The 27,829-nt window shown below is 44.8% G+C and overlaps 1 protein-coding gene across 4 annotated transcripts in view; it reads right to left on the bottom strand.

The window, feature by feature from the left end:
- Window positions 1-27,829, bottom strand: part of Itpr2 (inositol 1,4,5-trisphosphate receptor type 2) — a 414,122-nt gene that overhangs the window by 120,104 nt on the left and 266,189 nt on the right. For all 4 annotated transcript variants that reach the window (XM_027430112.2, XM_035448791.1, XM_035448792.1 and 1 more), the window contains 7 exons: window positions 18,241-18,349; window positions 17,390-17,577; window positions 11,781-11,964; window positions 9,935-10,191; window positions 7,497-7,697; window positions 5,055-5,165; window positions 598-693 (listed from right to left, as the gene is read on the bottom strand). In XM_027430112.2, the coding sequence (XP_027285913.1) occupies window positions 598-693; window positions 5,055-5,165; window positions 7,497-7,697; window positions 9,935-10,191; window positions 11,781-11,964; window positions 17,390-17,577; window positions 18,241-18,349 (1,146 nt within the window). The remainder of the gene's footprint in view (window positions 1-597; window positions 694-5,054; window positions 5,166-7,496; window positions 7,698-9,934; window positions 10,192-11,780; window positions 11,965-17,389; window positions 17,578-18,240; window positions 18,350-27,829) is intronic.

Genomic DNA, 27,829 nt, shown 5'->3' with positions numbered 1-27,829 from the left:
GATGGGAGAAAACAGGGTAAGAGTCCGTAAGTGTCGGTGCAGTGTGCTTTTTAAAAACTCTTCCAGTCCACAATTGTGACTCTATAGGGCTGAGCCCACTACTACAGACAACTATACCCAGAAATCATTAAGCCAAGATAACTTTTCTTTTTTTGCAAAAGGCACTTGTATATAGTTAAGTAGTGTGTGGAAATTTAGCAAAGAGAAGTGCTTAAAGTCGATAAAACTGGCAAAATCAGGCTGGAGCAATGGCTCAGGGTTAAGTGTGCTTCCTGCTCTTGCAGAGGAACCCAAGTCCATTCCCAGTACCCATGTCCAGGCATGTACAACAGCCTGTAACTTTGGCTCCAGGTGTTCTGACACACTTTTAGAGCCTCTAAGGGCACCAGAACACATGTGACATACATATGCATGGACACACATACACATAAATAAAAAGAGAAAACTAATTCTAAAATAAAACCTGGTGAGTCCACAAGCCTGAGTCACATGGTCCTTCACCACCCTCCCTGAATTTAGGCCATGGTGCTCCTGACAGCCCTGCTGGAGCAGCGAGAGATGCTGCCCCTAACAGACAGCCTGGGCAAGTGTTCTTACCAGCTCCCTAGGTCTCATGTTGAAGAGAATCCTCTCTGCGTTCTCGCTGTCATGTCTGCTCTCCATAATAGCCAGCAAAAGCTTGGAGGCGTTGTTCTGGGGACAAGGACAGGGTCAGTACATGCGCAAAATCCACACCACAGATTAACAATCCCTGGCATCTGTGTTAACTTAGCTCACTGGCACCCTTTGTGTTTTCTCAACCAGGTGAAATTTGAAACTTCTTATTTATTTTGTCTAACTAACGGACAATAGAATATTTTATTCATTATCAATACAAAATAAAAGCAACAAGTCATGAAAATGGGGGTTATTTTATAAGGATTTTTTTTTCTGAGACAGGGTTTCCCTGTGTAACAGTCCTGGCTGTCCTGGAATTCACTCTGTAGACCAGGCTGGCCTGACTCACAGATCCACCTGCCTCTGCCTCCCAAGTGCTGGGATTAAAGGTGTGCGCCACCACTGCCCTCCCAAGGGGGGATATTTTAAAATTACAGGTGTTTTAAATGGAAGACTGACTAGATACTACATTAAATAGAAATATATTTTCTTCCAATGTTTTTTAAATTGGATTTCTATGATGACACTTTAACACAACAGAGAAACAGGAATCAGTGATATTTTATGGACATGGTATACATATAAAGAATTCAGTACAACCACTTTTTAAATGAAGTAATAATGTTACTCTAATATTGAAATTTTACATAAATTTGTGAACCACCAGTGAGAAAAGTTGTAAGTTCCTGAGTTAGAAATATAAAGGTCATTTCCTGATAGCTCGTTTACCTCACCACATGCTGAGTGACATTGTCTACTATTCTCTTAATATAGAATTAAAGCAGTGTATGTTTCAGCTGTTACAATTTTGTTTTTAAACACACTACCTCAAACACTGTTGCTTAAGATATCAAAGTAAGAGGCAATTTTCAATGCTGAACGGGTACCAGAGAGTCACCACTGGAAGTGCTCTGTCCTCATTGAGATAAAACCTTACTCTGTCTGATGTGTCTGTGTGTCTGTATGTATGTATGTGTATGCATGTGTGTGTGTACATGTGTGTATGTATGTGTGTATGTGTGTGTGAGTGTATGTTTATGTATGTGTGTGTATGTGTGTGTGAGTGTGTATGTATGTTGTACATGTGTGTATGTATGTGTGTGTATGTGTGTACATGTGTGTATGTATGTGTGTACATGTGTGTGTATGTATGTTGTGTGCATGTGTGTGCATGTATGTGTGTGTACGAGTGTGTGTGTGTGTATGTGTGTGTGTGTGTGTGTGTGTGTGTGTGTGTGTGTGTGTGTGTTATGTGTGGGGTGTTAAAGACATGTCTAAGAGACTCGGAGTTCTCATGGTTTTAGAATGAAATAATTGAGCTGAATCCATGTTTGGTGTAGGAGGACAAAGCACTAATTGATAAGATCGTGTAAATTAACTCTTGTTAAACTTGGTCCTACATTCTGTCCAATGCTCCCAGAACTTCCAGATGCCACCTTTAAAGGGATATCTAATGATTCTGAGGATAATAAGGGTGACGTCGGGTCACACCAATGCCACAGCCACCACAAAGGATTTCAGTGCAGCGAGAGGGATTCTACTTTTTTTTTCTGTCCCATATTTGTATTTTACAAATATTTTCAAATCCTACAATCCACTTTTATAATCTAGGTTCCAAAAAACAAATGTTTAAAAAAATATGGTTTAGGGATTAGAGCGGATGACGGGTCCTTAGTCCCACATGAGCAGAGCTGTCAGAATTCCGAGGTTACACCTCAGCATCTTGGGGCCTGTTCTCAGATGAGCCACTCTCTGCAGGGCCAGTGAGAAAGGACTTTAAAATGTATCCAGTTCCCCAACACCATTGGCAGTGTGGTGCTTTCAATCAAATTTCGTACTTGGTGAGATTAGAAAGAAATCTTGCAAATAACATCCTGAAATCTGAACCGATCTGGAAGTACATGAGCCTGGATATACTGAAAAACCCAACAGACATACTCCTGTTAGCGGGATTTTCCTTCCAATGGAAGCTGGAGTGTTTCTAAGCAAAACACAGACATCACCTCTTAGCAAATGCAGCACTTTGCATTCACAGACCAGTTACGAAAACAAAATACAAAGTGAAGGACGAGACAGGCATCTGAGAAATTCATTAAGCCATACATTAAATGAATATATAAAGCATATTTAAAACTGTAATTTGTATGATATTATATTTAAATTATATTATGTCATATGGTATATATTCATAGCGTTATCTTTTATTGAAGGTATATTACTAAAATTATGGATAATTAAGCCATCAGATCCAGGAGTCAATGTTACTAAATAATTATTTATAGTGCCTCATCTCATGAACTTTCCTAAACTAGCCAACATATATAATTCTGCCTTACAGGTGTTCTCTTACCAGGCAATAATAATAAAACAAAATCTTTAGATTTAAAAAGTACACTCATCTTAGTCCTTAAGTATAAAACCATATTTAAAGTATTTCAAGAGAAACAAACACATGTGTTGCTTTAGGTGCAGCCTAATGTAGCTGACTGCTGTATGCTTGAATAAATTGTGCTACTGAAATAAATAAAAATTAAATGATCCACTTTAAAGTAATTTAACTAGAACACCTAGTATTTTGATTCATTAAATCATTATTTAATTTTTCAAAGTAAGATCTGCCTTTATAAGTAACCTGCATGCCCATAAGCTGTGTTAAGTTTATGAGTCATTCACCATCTCCCTTACAGAGCCCTGTGATTGACAAGCCAGATTTTAAAATACAGCCTTTAAACAAACAAAGAACTTTAGAGGCAAAGGAGGAGGCCTCTGGATGTTGAGTCTTCATGAATTATGGCTAAAGTTGAATTTAAGAGAGAATGACAAACTCTTTTTAGTGCTTCCAGTTGGGTTGCCTGTCACACACACTAGATGCTCACAAACCGAAGAAAAGGCACAAGAAGGGCAGCGGGGTGTGTGTGTGTGTGTGTGTGTGTGTGTGAGGAGAGAGAGAGAGAGAGAGAGAGAGAGAGAGAGAGAGAGAGAGAGGGGGGGGGGGTTAGATCTTATACACAGTATGGATTGTAGGGAGAAACCCTGATTAAGAGTTACTGCTGACCATGCCCAACAAGGGTTTAAGAGGAGGGAGGCTCGCACGCGGCTCTCTTTCGCCTGGCTGAGCTGACTGGGAAGCATTTCTGGATCCATCTTGCTCAGGTGCAAACCTGGTCACTGGCTCCCTTTCGTGAGTGTTTTTCCCCCAATAAACTACCATTTATCAACCTGTCTCTGACTCCACTTTGTAAACATCAATAATGGATAAAAGCGGTAAAAACACAAATAGAACCCAGCACACTATTCCCAGAAGTGGAGTTGGATATAACCCAGCACATACAAATAGCATTTTAGATTCTCCTCGGCCACTCACCTGCACAAAGTTCAACCTAATTTTCTATCAAGTTGGATAGGCTTAACTTTACAAAAAAAAAAGTTATGTTTAACTATGTGAAGAGTTTTGTTTGCATGTGCTGTGCATGTGAAGGCCAGAGGACAGCCTCAGTCATATCTTAAGTATGCCCTCTACCTTGCCGTGTGAGGTAGGGTCTCTCAATGGCCGGCAGCTCACTGATTAGGGGCTATGTTGTCAGGCCAGAGGTGCTCCTCTTCAGCGCTAGGCTTAGAAGGCCTATCCCCACACTTGGCTTTTCCAGATGGTTTCTGGGGGAGCAAACTTGAGTGCTGTGCTTACCAAGCTATTTCCTTAGTCCCTGCATTTGCTTTACACCATCGTAAACACTCAACACAATAATGTGGCCTCAAGTAACTTATCTAACTTGAGTATTATTTCTTAGCATGTAAGATTTATGTACGTTGTTGTGGTTTTCATCTATTTATCTCTTTTCGTTTGAACAAAAAATATTTGATTGCCCTTATATGCCTAAATTTTGATAGGTAGGATTTTCTGGAAGCATACACCAGGCTCAAGACTAACACTGTCATTGGGAGGCAGCTAGATCCTAATATAACACAGTAAGAAGGAAGAAAGACCTTAAACTAAAATGCAACATTCCTTTATGTTAGTGAATTGTGACCACTAGATGGAATTCTCAAGCCAGGGAAGATTAGAAAGCCCATGTCACAGTGCATCTCCAACACCTTTCACTTCTGTTTGTAATGAAAAACAGGAAGTTAAAACAGGGGAGAAGAGGTGAGGGGCAGCCTCAACATCTCTACCACAGAACCTCACAATGACTATGGCCTGCAGGTGAATCATGCTTTCCCTGGCTCAGTGAGCGCCTGGTGGGCTCACTGTCCTCTCCTGTCAGTTCCTGGGTTGAAAAGGGTTTTGCACAATCATCACTTGAAGAGTCTGGGTGAGACGGTGTTTTGCACAATCACTTGAAGATTTAAAATCCACTCCAAGCAGGAGAGGCACACGGAAAATGTTGGGGTCACACTACCTTCAGCTGTAGCACCAGGTCCATTCTGTATTTGCCAAGAGGGTTGATGTCATTCAGAATCAAGGCGATGATGATGTCAATGCCATTTGACTCGTGAGTGGCGATACAGGTCTAGAAAAGGAGATATCTGTAAAACGGCATGCTATTTTGACACAGCACTAGACGTGGTCACAGAAGACTTGAAACTTTCAAATACCAGGTACAGACAATGTTGGACATTTTGATTAGTTTTTTTGGGGGGGAGTGGGGTCTATCAATTGACTGGTACTGGGCACAAAATACTAACACATTGCGAAAGACACTAATCTTTGACACAAAGAACTGCAGAATTCCAAAGAGGACTGGGTAACTTAAAACTCCCCCAGTCACTAATGCAAAATGAGATTCTGGAACTGTGAATTTTAAGGTGCAATAAATATAAGAGGACAAGAAAAATGGGATTGTAGATGAATTTCACAAAACTCGGAGCAGATGTGACTTCGTGTCCTGGGTGGTGGGAAAGTTCACAGGGTCCTTGGACTTGCATATTTGTGGAGGGAATGTGGTTGAACAAAGTAGAAAAACACCCACGCAGAGAGTGCTGTGTGTGCTCTGAGGGTGAAAAGCCACTGTGTGAGGATTTCAAGCTTTGTTCTATGGAAGCAGCATGAGGACTTCTAAGCCACATGAGCAGCTTGAGAAACTGACACCCCAGTGCGTCACACAAGAAAGGACAGCCCCAGCCAATAGGACAGCTTGGCCTGGGCATTTGTGCAGAGGAAAGCTATTCCCATCCAACACTGACATTATGTCCTGAGGCTTCTGCTCATGGGAACACCAGCCAAATGGACCTTCCACACATTTTCAGAGCATGGGGGATTATCCAGGTAGGACTTGTTATTTTATTATACATTTTTACTGAGAACTTACTTGGTTTCATTAAGGAATTTCAAAACCTAATTTCATTGTTAACCACAAAGTAAGGAATGCTCAGTCACAAAATGGGAAACTACTGATATATATGTGTGTGTGTGTGTGTGTGTGTGTGTGTGTGTGTGTGTGTGTGTGTGTGTGTGTGTGTGTAACATTTTCTACAATAGAGAGAATTTTATCAACAAGACCAAACTCTGAATTTCTGTACTGTGCATTGACTTTGAATCAGCAGCCAAGGATGTCTTTGTCATTGTTGTAGGAAACTAAAATATAATCTTGAAAATTAGGGGGAAAGATCTGAAAATCCTTTTAGTGTCATAAACACATTACAGAGAAGGAAGTAATAACCTTACATGATCGACGTGTTTCCACCATATGAACCCATGGATGTATACATATTGTGTGTGTGTTCAGACATATGTGTACACACAGACATAGTATGTGTGAGGAAAGTCATATAATCTACAATAGAAAAGCTGAACTTTTCCTTTCTACACCAACCACTGATGTTTAGTGTCAATCGCAACTTTAAAGTTTATGTCTAGAAATGATTGACATGGAGACTCCGCCCTAAACCTTGCCTGTGTTGGAGGCTCCAAGATGCTTCATAGATGCTAAAAAGCTGTCAAAATGACATCATCCCCTTTATTCCCTTATATGTTCTGTCTTCTCCCATAACGTGTCCTTCAAGTGGAGCAAGGTACTCTGGGAGCTGGAGGTGAACATTGGGTCTCTCACACATGCATATATAGCATCAAAGGGGCTCAGAAAGTACTCTGCAGCTTTTTTTTCTGCAGCTCGCTGAAGGCAGCACTCTGAGACACTGCAAAGTCAGGTGAGCTCTGGGTCAGAAGCCACTGACTGAAGGACAGTAGCGAGACCCACTTGATAAGCTCGCCAAGCGTGTAACATGGGTATTAGACTAGCTTACCTGGTGTGTAACACAGGTATTAGACTAGCTCACCAAGTGTGTAACATGGGTATTAGACTAGTTCATTGAGTGTGTAACACGGGTATTAGTCTAGCTCAATGAGTGTCTAACATGGGTATTAGACTAGTTCATTGAGTGTGTAACACTGGTATTAGTCTAGCTCAATGAGCGTGTAGCATGAGTATTAGACTAGCTCACCTGGTGTGTGACACGGGTATTTGACTAGCTCAATGAGTGTGTAACATGGGTATTAGATTCCTCCCACACTGCAGTGGAGCCAAAGCCACAGTGAGTTAATTCCACACATCTGGAGAGATTCCCTACAGAGAGAAACTGAACACTGGGAGGAAATACAATCTTGCCCTTCTTTTGATAAGTCTTTCATCTTAAATATTTTCACGGGAATCTTCTTTCATGATGAAATTTAAAATGTGGCCTAACATTTGCTAGTCTACAATTCCACCTTTGTATGTTTTGTGAGAGAAGTGGCAATGCCTGGCAGAGTGAGCAGGAAGGCTTCGAAGGTACACAACGCTGGCTCTATGCCTAGCCTGGCACACCGTGACTCACGTCTCATGAAGCTCTGCAGTCATGGTTACCTGGTTTTCATGGCACGGGCCCTGGCAGTACTCCGTCAAGCTCTCCAGGGTCTGGTTCACCAACGCTACATTCTTCTCATTGATGTAGAGCCCCAGCAGGCCCAGGCCGCCTGTGGTGCTTCCACAAATGCAGTCCAGAAACTGCAGCGTCTCACACACAAGATTGTAGTTTGTTTTGTTGTTCTGATTCCTCAAGAAGTTCTGGGGGGGGATGAAAGAAAGTGCAACTGAGAGACGGAAAGCAAAACACAGAAAAAGGGGTGCTGGCCATGCTCTCTCTCTCTCTCTCTCTCTCTCTCTCTCTGTGTGTGTGTGTGTGTGTGTGTGTGTGTGTGTGTGTGTGTTACTCAAAAAGATTCTTGCCAGTATGGAATTCAATTGGTCTTCACAAGAAATTGGAACACCTTGGGGAAAGTGGGGGGACCAACACAAAAGGGGAGCAATCAGGGGACATACTGGTGTGACTATGTCTAAGCAAACGATAGGGATGAGACTGTCATAATAAAACTCCTTGTTTTTCAGAGGGGAGGAGGCAGAGCGGAGGTTGGGGGGAGGGGACTGGGAGAAGAGGAAGCAGGGGAATCCACAGTTGGGATGTAAAATAAATAAATAAAATTTGAAAAACAGACTCATTATTTTCCAAGCTAATTTGAAAACTAAGTAATATTTAAATATCGATACGCTAAGTTAAGTTTCTCTTAAGAGAGGCCCTCAGGTTGTAGTGTAAGCACCTTCAGAACAGGTCATAGTAAACGCTGCTCCACTGCCATCATTTTAAGCCTACAGAGGGTGGAAGGGAGTGTGAAAAGTAGAAAGGAAAAGGAGAACAAAATCTGGGGGAGGGGGTCTAACTTCCAAACGAACCGTCCCTGACAACCGTGTCTTCGCTGTGCAGGGTCCGTCAGGCCGTGGTATGGGAAACATGAAGCCCTACTAGGCTTCTCAGGGAAGAGTCCCACTTGTGTGGATGATCCTAAATCTGTGTAGATATACACAAAAGATCCTCACTGCTCACTGTCTGTTAGGCGCCAGGGCCTTATCCCTGGCAGCGTGATGGTTTTGGGATCTTAGGAAGCACTTCCATATGGATGGATGGGCGCCACCAAGAAATAAGCAGTGTGGCAGTACATGAAGTTACTAAATTAAACAGTCGAGACTACTTAGGTTTACATGCAAAGATCACCGTTTGTACATAGGATTTTCTGGAAGAAAACAGTGTTATTAGTGCACTTTGGGGAATACGCTAAAGAAGAGAAAGAATGGGGAAGAGAGGGGATCTTGTATTTTAATGTACTTACAGATATCTATTTGAATTTGCTTTAACTATTTGTTCTTAGTATCAAAGTAGCCTTATACATTATCTGAACCAGCTTCTGTGAGTGGCACAGTCAGATATGACATCATCTGCTCTGCCGTCTGTGACCCACATTGGCAGGGCCCGTAGGTTGCACTGAGCAAGCAGGCAGCACACACTGCAGAAGCTTGACCTAAGCGGTGGCAGGCTGGTCCACATGAGCCACGCTCGCTCCTCATGCATTCCAGAGCATCTCATCGCCACGGACAGCACTTTGTCTTGCCTTTCGGATCCTCTGCGTTCTAGACAACAGTGAACACATCTCCTCACTCTGCCTCTCTCTGTGTGGACAGATGCTCTGAGAACCAGATTGCTTAGTGACATTACAAGGTAGGAGATCCTAGGCAGAACCTACTGCAGAAATCTCAGCCAGTTCTCTGCAATTCATTAATAAAGATCATTTGCCAGCTACACTAGCTTGCAGCATGGCAAAGCGGGCTGGCGTGGTGGCCCTGTGTCTTTCTTGGAAGCAGTCTGCCAAATGGAAGCTCTTCAGGTGAGCATTCTCAATCTCCCTCAGTCAGGCCAGTCAAGATAGCTCCTTTCGTGTGCCTCTGCTATGGCACCATGGGCAACGTCATGCATACACATAACGCCAGGGAGGTAGTCAAAGCCTGGAGCAGCCCTCGTCCACCCACCCCGTCTGACAGAGGAAATGGCAGTGGTGGGTGGAGATGTTATGGATGTGGGCTGCATTAATTAGCAAAGCAATTTTCACTATCATAGTAATGCTTTATATGACTTTGTTTCTAATGAAACGTAAAATATATTCAATATTGTGCCAACAACTACGGATTGGGAACAATGTAAACACCCGAGTCTAAAACCATGAACTGCAGACAAAGATGGCCGTCCTGAACAAACACTGCAGAGGAGAGGGAAGGGGCTCAGTGGTGCTATAGGATGTGTACATTTGCTTGTTTTTTAATGCCTAAACATTTTGACTCTTATTTTTTCTTCCTTACCATTTCAACAGGGCACTGGTGTCTTTGTTGATTATTTCTCCAGAATCCTCTCCTAAATTCCCTTGGATGACTCACAGTCACAGGCTACAGAGCTCACCCACAGAGAGAAGAGGACTCACCTGTAGCTCCCGGTTGTGATTCTCACACAGTAACTGCAGGAACCTGAGGATGGGCTGCATGACGGTGATGGCTGGGCTCATGGTAATTTCCTCGGCAGACTTTTCCTCTGCACTCCCCGCTTCTGGGCCTGGGCACATCATGTCTATCTCTGGGTCCATCTCTCGTCTGTACACACAGTAGGCTTTGGAGGTGGCTGAGGAGGCCTCCGTTAGCTGTCCCTTCATTCCCTCTTTCAGGTGAAGTGATGGATCTCTCACTGAAAAGCAAGAAGTAGCTGGATTTTGAACTAATTTTTTTTAACTACCCCACAATAGGAATCCAAATTTTCCCACAGCTGAATTTTAAAATTATCTAACAAGATGTTTAACGGTTTCCTGGGGGGGACACAACAGCTAAAAAGTTAATACAGCAATCTGAAGAAAAGCTCTTTATATTTAATCAATTTTAGAATTTTCTGACTCATAAATCTATATCACAAAGACACATAAGAATGTGTAAAAACACATACAGATGACTTCACAAGGACATAACCAAAGGGCTGGACAGGTGGTGTGTTAGTTGCTTTTCTATGGCTGTGCTTAAACACCCTGACCAAAAGCAAGCTGGGGAGGAAAGGGTTTATTTCATATTGTGATAGATATATCACAAGATTTCACACACACACACACACACACACACACACACACACACACACACACACACACACACACACACACAGGAACTGAAGCAGAGGTCATGGAGTGCTTACTGGTTTGCTCAGCCTGCTTTATTATAGAACCCAGAACCCAGGAAGGCACTATCCACAGTGGGCTGATCCCTCCAACATCAACCATTAATCCAGAAAATGCCCCACAGACTCCCCTACAGGTCATTCTTATGGAGGCATTTCCTCAATTAAGATTCCCTCTTCTGCAGGGCATTGGTGGCACATGCCTTTAATCCCAGCACTCGTGAGGCAGAGGCAGGCGGATCTCTGTGAGTCCAACGCCAGCCTGGTCTCTAGAGCGAGTGTCATGATAGCTCCAAAGCTACACAGAGAAACCCTGTCTTGAAACCCCCCCTCCAAAGGAAGGAAGGAAGGAAGGAAGGAAGGAAGGAAGGAAGGAAGGAAGGAAGGAAGGAAGGAAGGAAGGAAGGAAGGAAAGTATCCCCTCTTCCCAGTTATGTCTAGCTATGTGTCAAGTTAAAACAAAAAACAAAAACAAAACAACAACAACAAAAAAAAGGACAGATAGCTTAGCAGGTAAGAGCCCTTGCTGCTCGACCAGAGGACTGGGTTCAGTTCCCAGCACCCATGTCAGGCTGCTCCTAGCCTTCTATAGATCCAGTTTCTAGGATCCCACACCCTCTTCTGGTCTCTGTGGACACCCATACACACATGTGGCACACACAGAAAGAACAAGAATGTATAAAGAAACACATGTGTGTGCACACACCTAAGAATTCCTATAGATCTCATAGGAGAGAATGATCATTTGCAAAATATTAACACCTCCACAAATTGTATTTAGCTGGCAATCATCTGGTTATATCAAACGCAAACACTTTCTGTCCTCAGAGTTTAATTTCCATTCCCAGAAAGTTTGGGATGGTTTTCTTACTGAACAGAACAAGGAAATCAAACGTCTTTCATGTTGCCCATTGCTTCCACACCAATTAAACTCCATTTTAGTTTGGTCCTGCAGAGCTAGTCTAGGGTCAAGCCCTTAACCAAAATCCTTTACCGCTGGAAGTCCACACTGGAAACACTGGGAATAATTAAACCCCAGAAGCAAGATGACAAAGCTACATGAGATTTAAATGCTTCCTTGCTTTCTTCTCCCAGGTATTCAGGAAGCTCCTCACCTCTCATCCGAGGGCCTGAGGCCACGAGGTCATTGTCATCGTCTCTCTTCTTGCTCCCTAAGTCTATGGTGTTGACAGTCACCGTGGATCTGATCTCTTTCTGAGCGGCCTTCATCCGGTCATAAAGGACTTTGAAGAATTTTTCTGACTTCTTTTGTTCATGCAACTGCTGGTAGAAAGAATACTGCAGAGAAAGCATAGTTTAAAGTATCAATCCCTGAGGCAAGAGAAATAGTGGTTTACTCTGAAATAAACACGTGCCTGACAGATAAAAAGCACAGTGTGCTACCTTTTATTTATTCTACAAATGGACAGGCTGTCAGTGTCTCATTCCACTTAATACACACTAATAGCACATGTCATTATATTAATAACAGCCAGTTTTACTTAGCACCTCCCACTAAATTCTAACCTTTTATATTCTATTTGATATATCCTCCTGAATGTATGTTTTAATTATGAGTCTAGTAAGTTGTCATCTAAAGCTGTGCATTGATTCAACACACATTTATTGAAAGCCTACTATGTGTAGGGTCCTATATTTTTGCTACAGACAAAACAAAAAGAAAAAAATGGCAAGACTCCTACCCACATGAGTTTGTAATCCAAAGTGAAACATGATCACTCACTTATGACTACCCCGGACAAATAAGGGCTCCCTGTTAGGTGACAAAGTTATTTTTCTTGATAGTACATTTAATTTAGGATGCGTTACCATAACAACTTCACTCACGGGCACCCACTGGTAAATAGGTTTTAAGTTGCTTAGCTACTTCTTAAGCAATGATGCTCTACGTGTAGTTTAGGGAAAATTGACTGAAAACAAACTCCAGTTTATCATTAATGATTCAGGGAGGATTTAAGACCAAAAGCGTGGCAAGAGGTACCTTCCCGGAGAGGGAAATACTGAGCTGCGGTTACTCGTCACCGTGTGCTTGGTAACTTTATGGAAGGATTCGTAAGACTTGACAGGAGATGGAGGAGGGGATGCAGTCCAGAGGAGACACCCCTGAGCAAGTGGAACCAGCCACACCCCCAAATAAAATCTAAAGAGGCAGGTTGGTGGGGTCTGACAGCTGTGCACATGTTTTCCTACAGGAATGGCCGGAGCGGAGCCAGGCCCTACCCTAGACAGAACTCTAAAGTCTAGGTTACATGTGCAGCATCTACACACAGTGAGTTTTACACAGCCTTCAAGCATCAGCTTCATGTCTGTTAGGGGATGCTCCTAAGCAGAGAGCTAGCAACTCTACAGGAGCAGGCCAAAAAAAAAAGAAAAAAGAAAAAAGAAAAGAAAAGAAAAAGAAAGCCCCACTGTAACCATGGCAACGACACTGAGACAGTCAAGCTGGTTCTGATGGCTTGCAGGATAAATGCAGCATCCACAGACCTTTATGGTCCCACGAATTAAGCTGATGCTTGAGCTCTAATCTTTGTAACGCAGTCTGGCTGGAAGGGGGAAGGGAGGGTGTAAAACGTTAGTAGGAAAGTCGCAGAGTCACGGCAATGCCACAGCTCTGTGAGGACAAAGCTGTCAGGGCCCCACTCACACCCACCCTCTCGAGGACACTGTCAGCCCCTGTGATGAGTACGGTCTTCTCATTCCAGGCACATGGTATTGATTAAAAAAATGAGATGCTGTGAAGCAGAGGGATTTGCCACATGTTATGTAATACTCAATAGCCTGTATATTATATTTTATTTCTATTTCTAACAAGGCCTTACTCAACAGCCCAGGGCAGCCTCAAGTGATCCTTCTGGCTCATCCTCTGGGTATGGAGTGACCCATAATGCCTAGCTTTTATTTCTCTTATTATTAGTGTCTGAAGTTGTAATTTCTTCTATCTGCCTCCACCACCCCGCATCTGATGGAGCATATTGGGCGCAGGAAGTGACTTGTGTAGAAAGGGACCAGGGATTCTCTCTGGTCTAGAATACCTGGGGGGGGGGGGGGCTGGGCAGCTCAGACAGTCCACAAACTGTTAAGTGAAACACTAGTGACTAAAGGAAATTAAGAATATTAAATTCGGGGCTGGAGGGATGGCTCAGTGGTTAGGAGCATTTGTTGCTCTTATAGAGGACCCCGAGTTCAGTTGTCAGCACGCACATGGAATCTCGCAACCATCTGTAACTCCAGCTTCATGGGATCCAAGTTCCTCTTCTGGCCTCCACAGGCACTGCACATACGTGGTGCACTTACATACATTCGGGCACTCAACATACACATGAATCTTTTTTAAAAAAAAATGTAAAATCCCTGTGGAACTGGAGAAGTCTGGGGGAGTGAGTGGTGAGAATGAGAATGCCCCATGAGCGTGTGCGTTTGCACGCGTGGTCCCCAGCCAGCGACACTGTTGGTAAGGTTATGGAACTTTTAGAATTTGAAGCCTTTCTAGAGAGAGTATGTCAATGAGGTCGAGGGACTTTGAGGGTCTCCAGCCCCACCACACTGCCAGGTTCCTCTCTCTGCTTCCTTTGTGTGGACGGAGATGTGACCTCTCCCCCTCCTGCTCCAGCCACCTGCTGCCAGGCCTCTCTAATTATTGTGAACTGACCCTTGGGAGCCATAAGCAAAGCAAGTTTTTCCTTCTATGAGCTGCTTTGTCGTGGTGCTTTATCCCAGCAACAAATAGTAACTAACATAGTGGGGACACATCTGAGTCACTAAAGGGGAGAGGTAGATTCAGCAGGTCTGATCTAGACCTCTTAAAGCCACGGCATACAGCTGACATCTAGGGACATTCTGATGACATCATGAGGTCCCTAAATCAGAGACCTAAGCAGCAGAACCTACAGAGTCAGGTTTCCTTAAGCAACAAGGGGATTTTCATGCACAGACTTGAATTAATGGTGTTTCTTCAACAGTTCTGTGTGACTTTTGTTTTCTTTTTCTTTAGATTGAAGCCATGGCCTCGGAAATGCTACACACATGCTTACTACTGAGCTACAGGCCCAGCTCTCCTTTTACTTTTAAGCTTAAGACCTGCTTTCACTAAGTTCACCAGACCAGCCTTGAGCTTGCTCCTTAGCTCAGGTTTCCCTTGAACTTGTGGTCCTCTGGACTCAGCCTCCTGAGCAGTTGGGATTACAGATTTGTATCACCAGCCAGTGTGTGTGTGTGTGTGTGTGTGTGTGTGTGTGTGTGGTGGTGGTGGTGGTGGTGTGTGTGTGTGTGTGTGTATGTGTGTGTTCATGTGTGTGTATGTGTCTGTACGTGTGTGTGTGTATGTTCGTGTGTGTTTGTGTGTGTGTGTGTGTGTGTGGTGTATGGTTTAGGGAGGTGATATGTATTGAACAGCTATAAAAGACTATGAAAATAAAAAGTAGGCTATAACCCTCTACAAATATTAGAAAATTAACTGGAGAGACATAATGTAAGACAGACAATAAAATAAAGGAACACAGAGAGGGCTCCAAGTGAGAAACAAGTGCAGTGAGGCTCGCCAGGGAGCAGCTGCCACTTGCCCAGCTAGAAGAGAAGGCTTCATCACAACCAATTTCTCATCAGCATATCCACCACTGAATAGTTACTGGGCATTAGCGCTCCAAACACAAACAGCAAAGCAATGAAGATGTGTTCCAAACCTTCAGGAATGGAATCTGGGGACACCTGGAGAGGTGCTGTGACATGATAGAAACACTACCCAAAGCACCAGGAAGTCACAGCAAGGTCATGCAGTAACTGGCAGTCAGCTCTGCCCAGTGAGACAAGGGCCTGAAAGCGATTCTGAGAGAAGCACTGACGGGACAGACAGAATGACAGATAGCCTGAGCATATGAGGGACCTGCATCAGGAAGAATCCCATGAGTTCAGCAGGGAGTCTGACTTTCCTGGGAAGAGAGATCTGAAGCAGGGGTATAACATAGTGTTATTAAAAAATGTCACTGGAGGCAACGAAAAGAACGTTAGAGGGAAGGCAAAAAGGAAGCTGGGAAACTTGGTCCCCGTGGAGCGAACGGTAAGGAGTTGTGACGATGGCTTGAGAAGCAGGGATTGAAGAGTTAGGGATAGAAGCGATATCAGAAGGGCAGAATCACCCAGGTTTGTCATCAAGGGATGACCAACAAGGAGACAGGGTGACCAGTCAGTCAAAAGTGACAACCAGAAGGCACGGTGCCAGTCACACGAGGCTGGAAGAGAAGCTGGGGGCAGCGGCCAGGGGGAGTTGCAGGGTCCAGGTAGTAAAGGTTACAGAACAAACAATTTCCCAGTGATCAGGACTACAGAAACATAAGGCAAATGAAGACTGAAGACTGGATCTCGGGAGCAACGCTCTGGCATTTAATAAGTGGAGCCTGGAGTTCTCCTGGAGCTAGCCCGCACCATCGGCACCCATGTGAGGATGAAGAGCGTTCCCCTGGGATGACCCTCTGCAGCCCAGGGAAATGTAGAAAGTGCAGCTGGGTGACTGTTGCTAGAGATGCCAGTTCAAGCCAGTTCACACCGGTGCTACACTGCTGCCTTTTTTGCTGTCTCTTCAGCCTTTGTCCCCAAAGCCCTGCTATCAAACCGGTCTCTCATACAGAAAAGCTCCTGTTGTTAAATGTACCGGTAACAAATTAAAGCAAAATACCCCAGTTTTGAATCTGACTGGGCTTCTGCCTGCCGCTCCTGGGGCCAATAGGTTTGGGGATTTCTAGCCATCTGGGGCTATGCATTGCTTCATGGCTTAGGAAGATATAGGAAGGTCAGTGAGCCAGGAAGTTCAGAAGTGCTCCCTGGGAAGTTTCCAGAGCCCGGGCTCGTGCAGCACACTGTTGGGTGCAAAGGAGCCAAGAGGAACCTGGCAGGGGTCGCCAAGGGACAGGAGTGCAGCTGGACAGTGTCATGTCCTTGGTACGCACATACACAGCACCTACCACCACTGTAGAGCATGTGACACAGCGCCCACTGCCACCGTAGAGTGCGTGACACAGAGCCCTCTGCCACTGTGGAGTGGCTCCTGATGCAGAATGAGCTTCAAACGATGTTCTGATTAGAGCAAGGGGGAAGCCCTATCATTTCAATAGCAAATCACATAAATTTATAAGGGAAATGTGATTTGTGAGTTCTTTCATTTTGTTTGAGCCAGCAAGGGGAAGCTAAAAGGATACGTTTCCCTGGTTCCTTTAACCAGTGATCAAGAAACAGGAAAGACTATAGGAGTTGGAGGTCAGGGAGGACCAGAGCAAAAACAGGACCACAGCACCCATGAGCTCACAGCGGTTGTGGCTGTCCGCACGCGGCCAAGCCAGTGAGTGTTCCAGCATTGGGTGGGAAGGTTGTGTGCCCTCAACCCTGGCTGGGATCTGTGGGTGTGATCTGGCTGCTGGGGCAGGAGAGTTAGTTTTCTTTAAGGGGTGGCTCCTGATAGGTTAACCAAGCTCCAGAAGACGGCTCGGCACACAGGGTATCTGAGCAGCACAAACTGTCATCCAAAGTTTACTGGTTTGGCAGGGGGAGAAGACACAAAGTTAGGGGGGGTTGGGGGGCGGAGTGGATAGTGAAGAGTTAGAGAGAGGAGTGGAAACAGGAGATGTGAACATTGTATGAAATTCTCAAAAACAAAAGTATTCTTTAAAAATATATAGAAATCACAACCCGAACAGCACTAGCAACAGACGAGCACCTGGGTCTGTGTGTTTCCTCCTTCCAGCAAGGCGATGCCAAGCAAAATGCCTTCGGAGAAAATCCTGTCATTTTTGGTGTTCACTATGACATCGATGACAAGTTCGGATGCTCCTTCTTTGTCCAGCAGACACTGGATGTCAGACATGGAAATCCCCATCTTGTCCGAGTCCTGTCCAGAGAAGCCTCCTGTGGTCGGGGAAGAGAAACACAGAACAGCAACTCGAACTTCAGCACAGACATTGTTTTTAGCAGCAAACAGTGTTTTCAAATTCTTAAACCATAACAACATGAGCCACAGGAGAGTTTAGTTACAAATATAAAAAATCTACAAAGATGGAACTCTTAAACATCCAACATGCAATTCAATGTCACCAACTGTCATTCCTTTAAGTACTCTAGAAAGAGCTGCAGAGGTGGCTCGGTGGTTAAGAGCACTGGTTGCTCTTGCAGGGGACCTGGGTTTGATTCCAGCACCACTTGGTGGCTCACAACCATTTGTAATTCCAATTCAAGGGACTCCAATGGTCACCAGGCACACATGTGGTGTGCAGACACACATGGCAGGCACTCATACATATGTATAAGATAAAAATAAATAAATCTCTATAAAAATATTCTACAAATTTTGTCTTTAATACGTGCATGAAGAAATTGTGAGGAAACCACCCAGAATCAAAGACAAAATCCACGATAATGCTCAACCTATGGATGGATTCATGAACCCCAACTACACAAACATTTCACTCGTGTTTTACGTGAATATTTTACACTTGGATCATCACTGCCATGAAGCAGCACTGCCATGAAGATAATGCCGTGAGACCCTAAAATGGGTGGAAGAACACGTACCTCCCACTTGTGCTGTCTTGGCATAGGCCCCTGACAGAGGTCCATTGGCACCAACGCCATGGTCACCTTTGAAGTAGCGGTTCAAGAGGATTTTCCGGAGTATGCTACCCTGGAAAAGGAGAGCTGTCATCATTTTTAAAAATACAAGTAAAGAAGGCTGACAGCTAAATGCAAATGTATCTGAAGCAAAAACGTGAAAAAAAATAATTTGACGCCAGATCAGTATTTTCCGAGGGAAAACTGCAAAGGTCCCAGTAACGGTAATCAATTTTATAATCATGAAGTGAGTGATCATGAGGTCCCCTCATCCCAGAAGTCAACAAGCTGTACACAATTAACACATGCTGACTGGAGAGCCGTAGAGCTGGCTCAGTGGGTGAGGGAACTTTCTGTCTAGTCTGAAGACACGAGTTCAAACCCTGGGATGCACTCTGTAGAAGGGGAAACCTGACCTGACTCCTGAAAGTTGTCTTCTGACTTCTACGTGCATGCTGTGGTATGCACATGCACACACACACAACAAATAAATAACATAAGCCAGTTATACATGTATGAATGCATGCATGTATGTATATATGTATGTGTGTATGTACACATTTATATTTAGAGCCAGGGAGATGACTTAGTGGGTGGAAGCTCTTGAGCCAAGTCTGACAACCTGAGCTTAATCCCTGGGACGCACGAACACAGTAGAAGGAAAGAACCAACTCCTACACACATGTGCTGTGTCGTGAACATGACCCCCCAAACATACACACACACATTAAATCAGTGTAATAAACATGAGTTTGCTCAATGGGAAAAGCTGGGGGTTCTAGTGCTGAGAATATAGTGCCCAGAGAAGATAACAGACACCCTAAGGACTGAAGGCTGAAGCCTCAGAGCTGGGAATACAGCTCGTGCTCAGAACATTAAACTTGACAAAATAAAGTGGACTCTATGGCTGGGTTCTATACAGACAGCAGGCAAAGGACAGTATATGTCTTCATAAATGGACTTTTTAAAATCCTGTCTTCCACACTTTAAAACAAGGAGGAGGAGGAAAAGGAGACGAGGGGTACAAATAGGGAAGGGGGAGGAGAAAAACAAAATACCATGTTTCTCTCACATAGGGAATCCAGAATCAAATACATACATCTATTATACATATACACGCGTGCACATACGTGCACATATGAAAATAGATGAGGGGCTATTAGCGGGTGGGAGGACCTGTGAGAGGGGGCAGCAGGGACGTGTAGAGAGGAGGGTGGGGGCTACGAACAAAGTAGAACAATAAATGCATATAAAATGTCCTAGGAAAGCCATTATAGTCTATGCTAACTGGAAATTACTTGAAAAGGTAAATATACTTGCTCTCCTGCCTGCAGCTGCTGACACTAGCCCTGCTCCTGAGGTGGTACCCCATATTTCAGGGAAGAAACCTGAGACACAGTTCACAGGCCTCAAGCAGGGATGCACTCTTGTGTCTATAAACCCCAGGCATGTCCAGGTGCCTGCTCCACGATTCCCTAGTGTTTTCCATATGTCCCGCCCCTCCAAATCTCACAGGATCCTCTCCAGTGCTGTGACATCTGACTCCTAGAACCTAGGGGCTTGCCCCTGGGTCCTGATGTTGGTCTATCCCCTCCCCCTTCCTGTCCCCCTCCCCCTCCCTCTCTCCATCTGCAGTGGCTTCTCTTTCTCTGTTAGACAGTAGCCGCTGTGCCCCTGAGCTCGCTTGCCTAAGCCTCTCGTTGCTTCCCTTGGATTTCTTGTCTCTGTCTTGCACTGGCACGGGAAACTCAGAATGGAACATTCCTTCTCTCTTGAATCTGTTTTCCTCTCTGCATTGAGTCATTGTAAGAGCAACACCGTCACCCCGGCTGCTCGCTGACAATGGCTTCTGAATCCTACCTTTGCATGGGAGCTCCTGGGTGCCTTTGATGCTATATTTGAACCAAACTAAGGTATGTTTTCTGCATCTTCCTGTTTGTGTAAGGACAAGGCTTGTCTTCCCTCTCCGGTCTCCATGCTGCCCGGGAGCTACTCCTTCAGGCACCATTCCAAGTGAAGAGGTAGAAGCTTCCTGGATGTCAATTTGATTAAACTTAGGGTCACCATGGCAACACACCTCTAGGTGTGCCCATGAGAGTGTTTCCAGGAAGTTTGACTGGGGAAGGAAGACCTTCCTTATTGGGAACAGAACCATCTCATGGATTGGGGTCTCAGAATTAATCAAAAGGAAAAGGCATTCATCTCCCTCTGCTTCTTGCCTATAGATGTGATGTCACTTGTCACTAGAGCCCTCACACTCACACTTGTGAACCACATCTTCCCTGCCACCAAGCCTGCACCCTCAGAGTGAGTCACAACAGACTTTCCCAACCTTGAGTTGCTTTTGTTGAGTATTTCATCACATCAAAGAGTAAAGTAACCAACACAGCGTTAAAGAGTTTACAGTGAGATGGGCTCCTTCACTGTTATGTGTGAGGCTCTGGAGGCTCCAGAAGCCCTTAAAGGAGGGAGGCTGACCCCAGCAGGCTGTGCAAGTCACACACACCCATGATCTTGCCCAGTGAGCAACAGAATGCCCTCGGTGTTACTGCGCTGAGAACTTCATGGACTCTGTGCCTGCAATTGTTCATTTTTGCAATGACATTTTATTGATGCTTTTATTCTTGGAGCACAGACTGTCACTGCTTCTCATCTTGTGTTTTCTCCCTCTAACACCTTTTCATGTAAGGCTGCAGTACATAAAAGTAATGCCAAGGCTTAGAAGAGACTAGGGGAGGGAGAGCTGACTTCCCCATGGATGTACCTCCGCTGTCCTCTATTAGACCTACAGAACCCAAGGGCTCAGCGATGGAGAGGGAAGGCTGCTCTTGCAAAGGACCTGGATTCAGTTCCCAGCACCCATTCATGTCAGGTAGTTCATGGCTCCAGGGCATTGGAGGGATGATGGGGAAAGTCCATATATATATATATATATATATATATATATATATATATATATATATATCATTGGCTGATGAATAAAACACTGTTTGGCCAATGAGGCAGGAAGATAGGCGGGGCTAGGAGATGAGGAGAATTCTGGGAAAGGTAAGTGGAGAGCCCGCCAGAGATCAGTCTCCATGTAGACCAGAAAGGAGTAACAGGTCTGGGCATTCTCTTAGTAAAGCAAGACCATGTAGAAATACACAGATTAGTAGTTATGGGTTAATAATTAAGACAGAGCTAGCCAATAAGAAGCCCTAGCCATCAGCTAACAGTTTAATAATTAATATAGTGTCTCTGTATACTCATTTGGGGCTGAAGCAGTGGGACCTGGTGGGACAAGAGAATCTCCACAACAGAGGAAAACTGCACTAATGTACACACACACACACACACACACACACACACACACACACACACACACACACACACGTGCACACACACTCACACACACACACACACCACACACACACATTATTGAAAGTAGATCTTTTAAAAAACCACCCAAGGAGCCCAAGGATGCTCTTAGCTAAAAATAAGCATTACTTCCTCTGTTCTTTCTTTTAAGGAAGGGTCCCTTAAAAGAAACTATCTCTGTCTCTCTAATGAACTATTCTCCAAAACCAGGGACAAACATGTCTTTGGTTTGTCTCTCAATGGCAGGAGGTGAGGCCATGAGAGTTTTGGGACTCACTACTGGGACTGAAGTCATCAGAGAGACCTGGAAGCCTGAGGCCTGTGGTCTTGCTGCCACCGCCACCCCGTTACTGCTGCCGCTGCTGTTCTGAGACAGTCTCACTCTAGGGCCCAGTATGGCCTTCAACTCATTGCAATCCTCCTGCCTCTGCCTGCAGAGTGCTGGGGTTCCACATGCACCACCATGCCCAGAAAACACTGATTTAAGAGTCGCCCTGCCTGTCATGAACACTATTCATGTCTCTCCTACACACACTGGTTGGCATAACCCCACAAGACAAGCTGGGGTGCCTATAAGGACTGAGGAAGATAGGAGTTGAAGCAAGCTCTCTTCTTGAGCAGTCAGTGTTGGTGTCCACAAAGAACCTGTCGTGAGTCAAGTCTGGATCCTGTGAGTCGGTTTCTGTTAAGAAGCTGTCATTCACACCTTCAATATATTTCCCCAAAATTCCAACCAAGAAAAAAAAATCACCCTTCTACTGCAGGCAGGAGGAAGAGGAAGAGAAATAATAGATTTGTGAAGAGAGACCCATAGACTTAGTACATGGGAGGCCAAAGCAGGAGGATTGTCATGAAGGAGAGGCCAGCCAGCACTACAGAGTGAGTTCCAGGAACCCGAGTTACAGAGTGAGTGAGAGACCTTGCCAGAAATAAAGCCAAAAATGTTTTAACACTATATTATTGCTTTTTTTTTTAAAAAAAGCATCCCTTATAGGTTAAGAAGAATAAAGTATTTTTAAAATCCAGAGCAGAACAGCTACATCACGCTAAAATAATGATTATATTTGCCAACACTGTAAAACCCTCTTAGGCAGGTAAAACAGGCTGGTAAGCACCAGTCACCAAGAAAGCCTCCTTCACGGGTCCACAGCACTCAGGAGGTCCACGGTGCATTTCCCGACAAATATCAGAATGTCACAGAATGGGGAAGACAGCGATTGAGCCTCCTATGGACCCACAGTGCCCAGGTTCAAATGTCCCTGCGTGCTGTATTAACCAGGGGATCTCACACAAGCTACCTCACCACCCTGAGCCTCAGCCCTCAGCTGTCAAATGAAGCAGTAGTTGACCCTTCTTCCTGTGGCTTCTGTGATCGGCATAGTTCCCAGTGTGGACTAAGGGCGGACACAAAGTCAATGAGCAAAGTCAATGGCATCCCTGCCGTGTTAACACGGCCGAGCACACAGAAGCACAGGGCTTTGCACTGATGTACATTTCCTGAGCTCACACCAAACTTTCCTACAGAAGTGAAAAGTTTATATTGAGAAGAGGGAAAAAATTATCAACTATCTCAAAACCCTAGCTTTTCCCTGTTAATCATAGTGAGTGAATACAGAAAAGTCAGTCCAAAGCATGTACATACTGTTGTAATTTTTAAAAAGCGACTCAAGAGAGAGAGACACCATGTGACAAATCAAGAGCAGGGTTTTTTTATTAAGGGAAAAGGATTGCAAAAGGGGAAAAGAGGAGGGGTGAGACTGGCCTCTAGGACCAGGAGCAGAGGGAGAGAGGAAAGAGACAGAGAGAGAGAGAGAGAGAGAGAGAGAGAGAGAGGGAGGGATGGAGGGACGGAGAGAGGGAGGTGGGCAGGGCCCTTTTAAAAGGGAACAATAGTGAATGTGCACAGAAATCCTGTCAGAACTCCAAAGGCGGGCCAGGACAGGTGCCTAAATACGAATGCATACATCACTATAGAAAATATCTCCATAATTTCAAATAAAGTGGAAATAAATCTATCTTGGTTTGAAGGCCAGTTTTTAGCTAAGGCAGTCATCCCTACTTCATCATGGTAGACAAGTAAACCACAAGTGCTGGCACACGCTGGCGTCATTTATCAAATCCTGGTCCTCCAGAGGCAAGTGCTGCGCCGCAGTTTGCCATGGCCATCCGTGGTCTGTTCTCTCTCTGGCAGGGAACAGAGTCAGGAGCTTCAGTGTGAGACATGTCCCTAAATCCCTTTAAGCCAAATAAAATAATTGTAGAATCTGTCAGATAGTCTGGTGCAAGGGTTGTTAAATCCTTTCCAAGCTATAACTGCCACGGCAGAGAGTAAGGACAGAACTAAACGTACAAAATGCCATTTTAAAAATAATCCCACGGGGGCTGAGCTGCGTGACCTCTGTGCTGGGTCTTCCTCTGCGGGCCTCCCACAGAAGGTTCTGGGCTAGGCCCACTCACTAGCAAGGACTGTCCTCTGTGGCTGTCTTTCTGTCAGAGGCAACTCCAGGCCACAAGACACATATTCCAGCCAACATCTTCACAGGAACACATTCCAGATGTGCGAACTGTTAATGGAGCCAAGAAAACTGCAACCACCTTCTGAAATTACAACAAAATGTCTCCATAAAAAGTCATGTCCATGTCCGGAAGAGGCGTGCCAGCAGTATGTGGACACATGGGAAGATGGCCGGGTCTCTTTGATTTCCTGGCCACTCCCTGCTATGTTAGGCCGAGTCCAAGGTATCAGAAATCAAGCAGCCCAGAAGCGGCTGGCTTTGGTGGACAGAATGGAGAAAAATAAGCATTTATCCTAGAAAAGTATAAAGGCTTTCACTCACTTTGAAAAACAGTGCACTGTTTGACGTTTTAGACATGAAAGGCTATGAGGTGAGAGTCTGAGGGTGTTCCCAAGCCCTTAAAGAGTGAACGGATGCATGTTCCCCATTAGAAGGAATCTAACCAAGACTTCATTAAACAAAAAACACCATATGCCAACGTCCTCAAACTCTAATCCTTCAACTGGCAAAGACATTTGACTTGGGGTTCCCATTAATGATGACATCATCGACTCGTCAGCTTGGGTAGACCTGGAAGCATCCTGACAGCCAGGGAAAGACAACCTCTAAAGATGAAATGCCCTTTTCTGAGCAAACTACTCCAGGCTTGAGTGCGGCCCCAGCAGCTGCATTTCACCCTCCATTCCCCAAAACTCCAGGCATCCCCTCCCGCCTTTGCAGGCACTCCCTTGCCCTTGACAGAGTGTCTGCCACTGGCTGTTTTGAAATAGACAGTCCCATCTGTTGAGGTCAGACTGGTCTTTTGCTGCCCAATGTCTCTTTAAGCTGCCTCGGAAATCTAACCAAAGTGGCCAATGGCAGCCTGTGTTCATATGCCAATGTGGAATTCCTAGGGGTGACTGCTAAGCTTCCAGAGTATGCAGCTAGAAGGGTTCGGAGGTCCAAAATGACCTTGTACATGGCAGGACCCCAAGGCCCAGGGAGGAAGTGGGAACAAAGAAGGAACTGGCAATGACCTGACGGCAGGCCTCTTCCTCTTGAACTGGGGAAAGTCACCACCTAGTGCTTTAAAGGTGCCCACGGGACCAGGTGGGGAGCACGGGGTTGCCAAGGACTCATCAGGGCATGGCCACCCCATTGGAACATTTAATAGGCACCCAGTGTTTCCTATAAGAAAAGGAAGTGTAAGGAGCTTTTCCCACAAGACAGGCAAGAGCAGCTGGCTTTCTCATACTAGTTCAAGGGAAGTCCCAACTGTCTTCTGGAGAATTCCTCTGCATACATCACTCACACAGGTTGTTTTTAGGATGCTAATGACACATCAAATTGGCTTCAGAGAAATCTCGTTCATGCTAATTCCCATTTCCCTTCTATTAGACGGTGTGGTGGTTGGGACAGTGAACCTCCAGCTATGGTTCCTGAGTACAGACAGACACACTGGCCTTCCCTGAGACCTGGCAGGACAGGGAGAAAGGAGCTGTAGATAAAAGGGGCCAGAGGCTCCACCTCACTCTCTTTTTTTCCTGTTCTGTCTTCCTGGAGTACAAGCCATGAGCTGCAGGCTGTGGTCTGTATGTGCAGCCAGGGAAGAACGGCTGGCCAGGTTGTGAGATCTCATGGCTCAGGAGAGTTATCCAAGAAAACAGGGTGGCAGGAGCACACCACACACCCCACCCATAAGCACTGTCTACACCCTAACACATCCCCTACACTCACATCCACACATCCTAACACACACCGCACTCACATGTACATAACACCGTCACACATTCAGACATGTGCACACACACCACCACCTCCATTCACAGACACTGAGAAACACGCACACACACACACACACACACACACACACACACACACCAGCACATTTATAGACCACACCACACACACACACACACACACACACACACACACACACACACCATCACATACACACATCGTACATATACAACACACACCATACACCCATACATACCGATGTGCACAAGAATGAGAAACAACTCATCATACCCCAACACTAAGAACAAACTGAACTTCGCACCCAGGAGCAAAGCAACAGTTGAATACCTGTCAATCAATGCAAATGTTTGACAAAGGAAACAGGAAGCTAAATTTTAATAAATTCAGGTTAAATTTAGAATTTTTCATGTAGAAGAGAAATAATCGTGGAGTCTATGAAATGAAGAACTCTGCATAGATCAACTTCAAAGGAAGTTCTTGAGAATTAAGAACACACACACGCACACACACACACACACACACACGGTCCAGCCCAGGCCCTTCATCTTGGGAGACCCACCTGAGCTGCAAGGTCACACACATGATGGAAATTGCTGATTCTGTGTGGACCTCCCCACCTGGCTCAGGTCTGGGTTTAGCTACATACTAGCACTGTGACTCAAGAATTCTACTGACCTGTCCTGAGACCCAGTTACAGATACTGTGCATGATAATATCCAAACCTCAGTATTATTTAAAGATTGGGGGTTATATATGTGAGAAACATTGTGCCTTTGGCTACATCAAGTTCTAAGCAGACAGCTCCTGAGCATTCTCTTTAATGGTTAAAGAAAAGCAAGCTTTTGTCCAGGGAAGTGATGAGGGTATGGACATCAGAATGCCTGGGCCACAGAGACAGGCGCCGTTCCAGTTGCTGCATAAAAACCACTCTACATATCCACGTATCTCTAAGGGAAGACAAATCAGAGGCAGTACTAAAAGTCTTGTTCTCATCTCTATGCCTGCTTGTTCACCCAGCCCTATCCTCCCCTGCACACTCACACAGCCCTTTGCTCCCCTGCATACTCACCCAGCCCTATCCACCCCTGCTGTGCTATCAACTGGCCCAGGATTTTCACCTTGCTAAAAAGCACAGGCCCATCTTGAGGTTCTGATTTCCCAAACTAACAACTCAATGTCACGTGAATCTGTGAGTGTAATGAGACAGACAGCCACTGTTCTCCTAAAATGCTGTTCTAAAAGAAAATATTCTTAATGCAATCTGTCAACCCATGTGATTCTCAAAGTAAAAACTGTTGCATTTCTTGCAAGTCTGTATTATACAACTATAGTGTTTTTAATACTGTATGAATCATGTTGATCTAACTTTGGTAATTTTTGTTTTTATCTTTAAGACAGAATCTTGCTATGTAGCCTGATCTCAACCTGAGTGTTACAGGCATGAAGTGTTAATAATTTCCTACATTAATTTGCTCCTAAGAGCATACGTTTTCCTGTTAATATGAATAGTCCATGCTCTCGTGAGCTCCTGATTGTGTTCTGTGTAGAAAGCATGACTTTTGAAAAACTCCACAGCAAAAACACAGACAAGGATGAGGAGGAATAAACAACAGGGTTCTCACATATCTAACAACATCTTAAAACACAGACACGGTTACTGCCTGGAGAAAATGAGATCTCAGTTCAAATAAACAGAACAATGCCACCGCCCAAGCACTGCTGGCTGCCCGCCTCAGGACGGAGCTTGTTCAGAACTTGGGCTAGGTGCCTCCCGGGCTTTTGAACAGTACTGAAAATCATCTTGACTCTGTGTCACACATTATGCCATGACAGGTATTTTACTACCGTATCTAGAACAGTAACTAAAATGCTAAAATAGGTGAAACCTTCTCTTATGTTTCTGTGTCTGTGCATATGGTCTGTGTGATGCTCACACC

Source organism: Cricetulus griseus, chromosome 8, assembly GCF_003668045.3.
Source record: "Cricetulus griseus strain 17A/GY chromosome 8, alternate assembly CriGri-PICRH-1.0, whole genome shotgun sequence".
NCBI classification, from domain to species: Eukaryota; Metazoa; Chordata; class Mammalia; order Rodentia; family Cricetidae; genus Cricetulus; species Cricetulus griseus.
The sequence above is the reverse complement of the archived record's forward strand: the minus strand, read 5'-3'. Positions and strand labels throughout refer to the sequence as shown.